The 205-nt window shown below is 71.7% G+C and overlaps 1 protein-coding gene across 1 annotated transcript in view; it reads left to right on the plus strand.

The window, feature by feature from the left end:
* The window catches only part of PIK3CD (phosphatidylinositol-4,5-bisphosphate 3-kinase, catalytic subunit delta), a 31,908-nt gene that overhangs the window by 25,904 nt on the left and 5,799 nt on the right, over positions 1-205 (plus strand). Inside the window, exon 13 of the mRNA XM_005873468.2 lies at positions 1-142. This exon is cut by the window's left edge and continues 40 nt beyond it. Coding sequence (XP_005873530.1) covers positions 1-142 — 142 coding nt within the window. The remainder of the gene's footprint in view (positions 143-205) is intronic.

Raw genomic sequence — 205 nt, forward strand, 5'->3', positions numbered from 1 at the left:
TCCGGTTCCGGGGAGCTGTACGAGCACGAGAAGGACCTGGTGTGGAAGATGCGCCACGAGGTGCAGGAGCGCTTCCCCGAGGCGCTGGCCCGGCTGCTGCTGGTCACCAAGTGGAACAAGCACGAGGACGTGGCCCAGGTGGGCGCAGGGGAGGGCTGGAGGGGGGAGGCGGCCTGGAGGGGCCCAGCCCCCCTGACCGCCAGCC

Source organism: Myotis brandtii, unplaced genomic scaffold (assembly GCF_000412655.1).
Source record: "Myotis brandtii unplaced genomic scaffold, ASM41265v1 scaffold410, whole genome shotgun sequence".
Taxonomy (NCBI): Eukaryota; Metazoa; Chordata; class Mammalia; order Chiroptera; family Vespertilionidae; genus Myotis; species Myotis brandtii.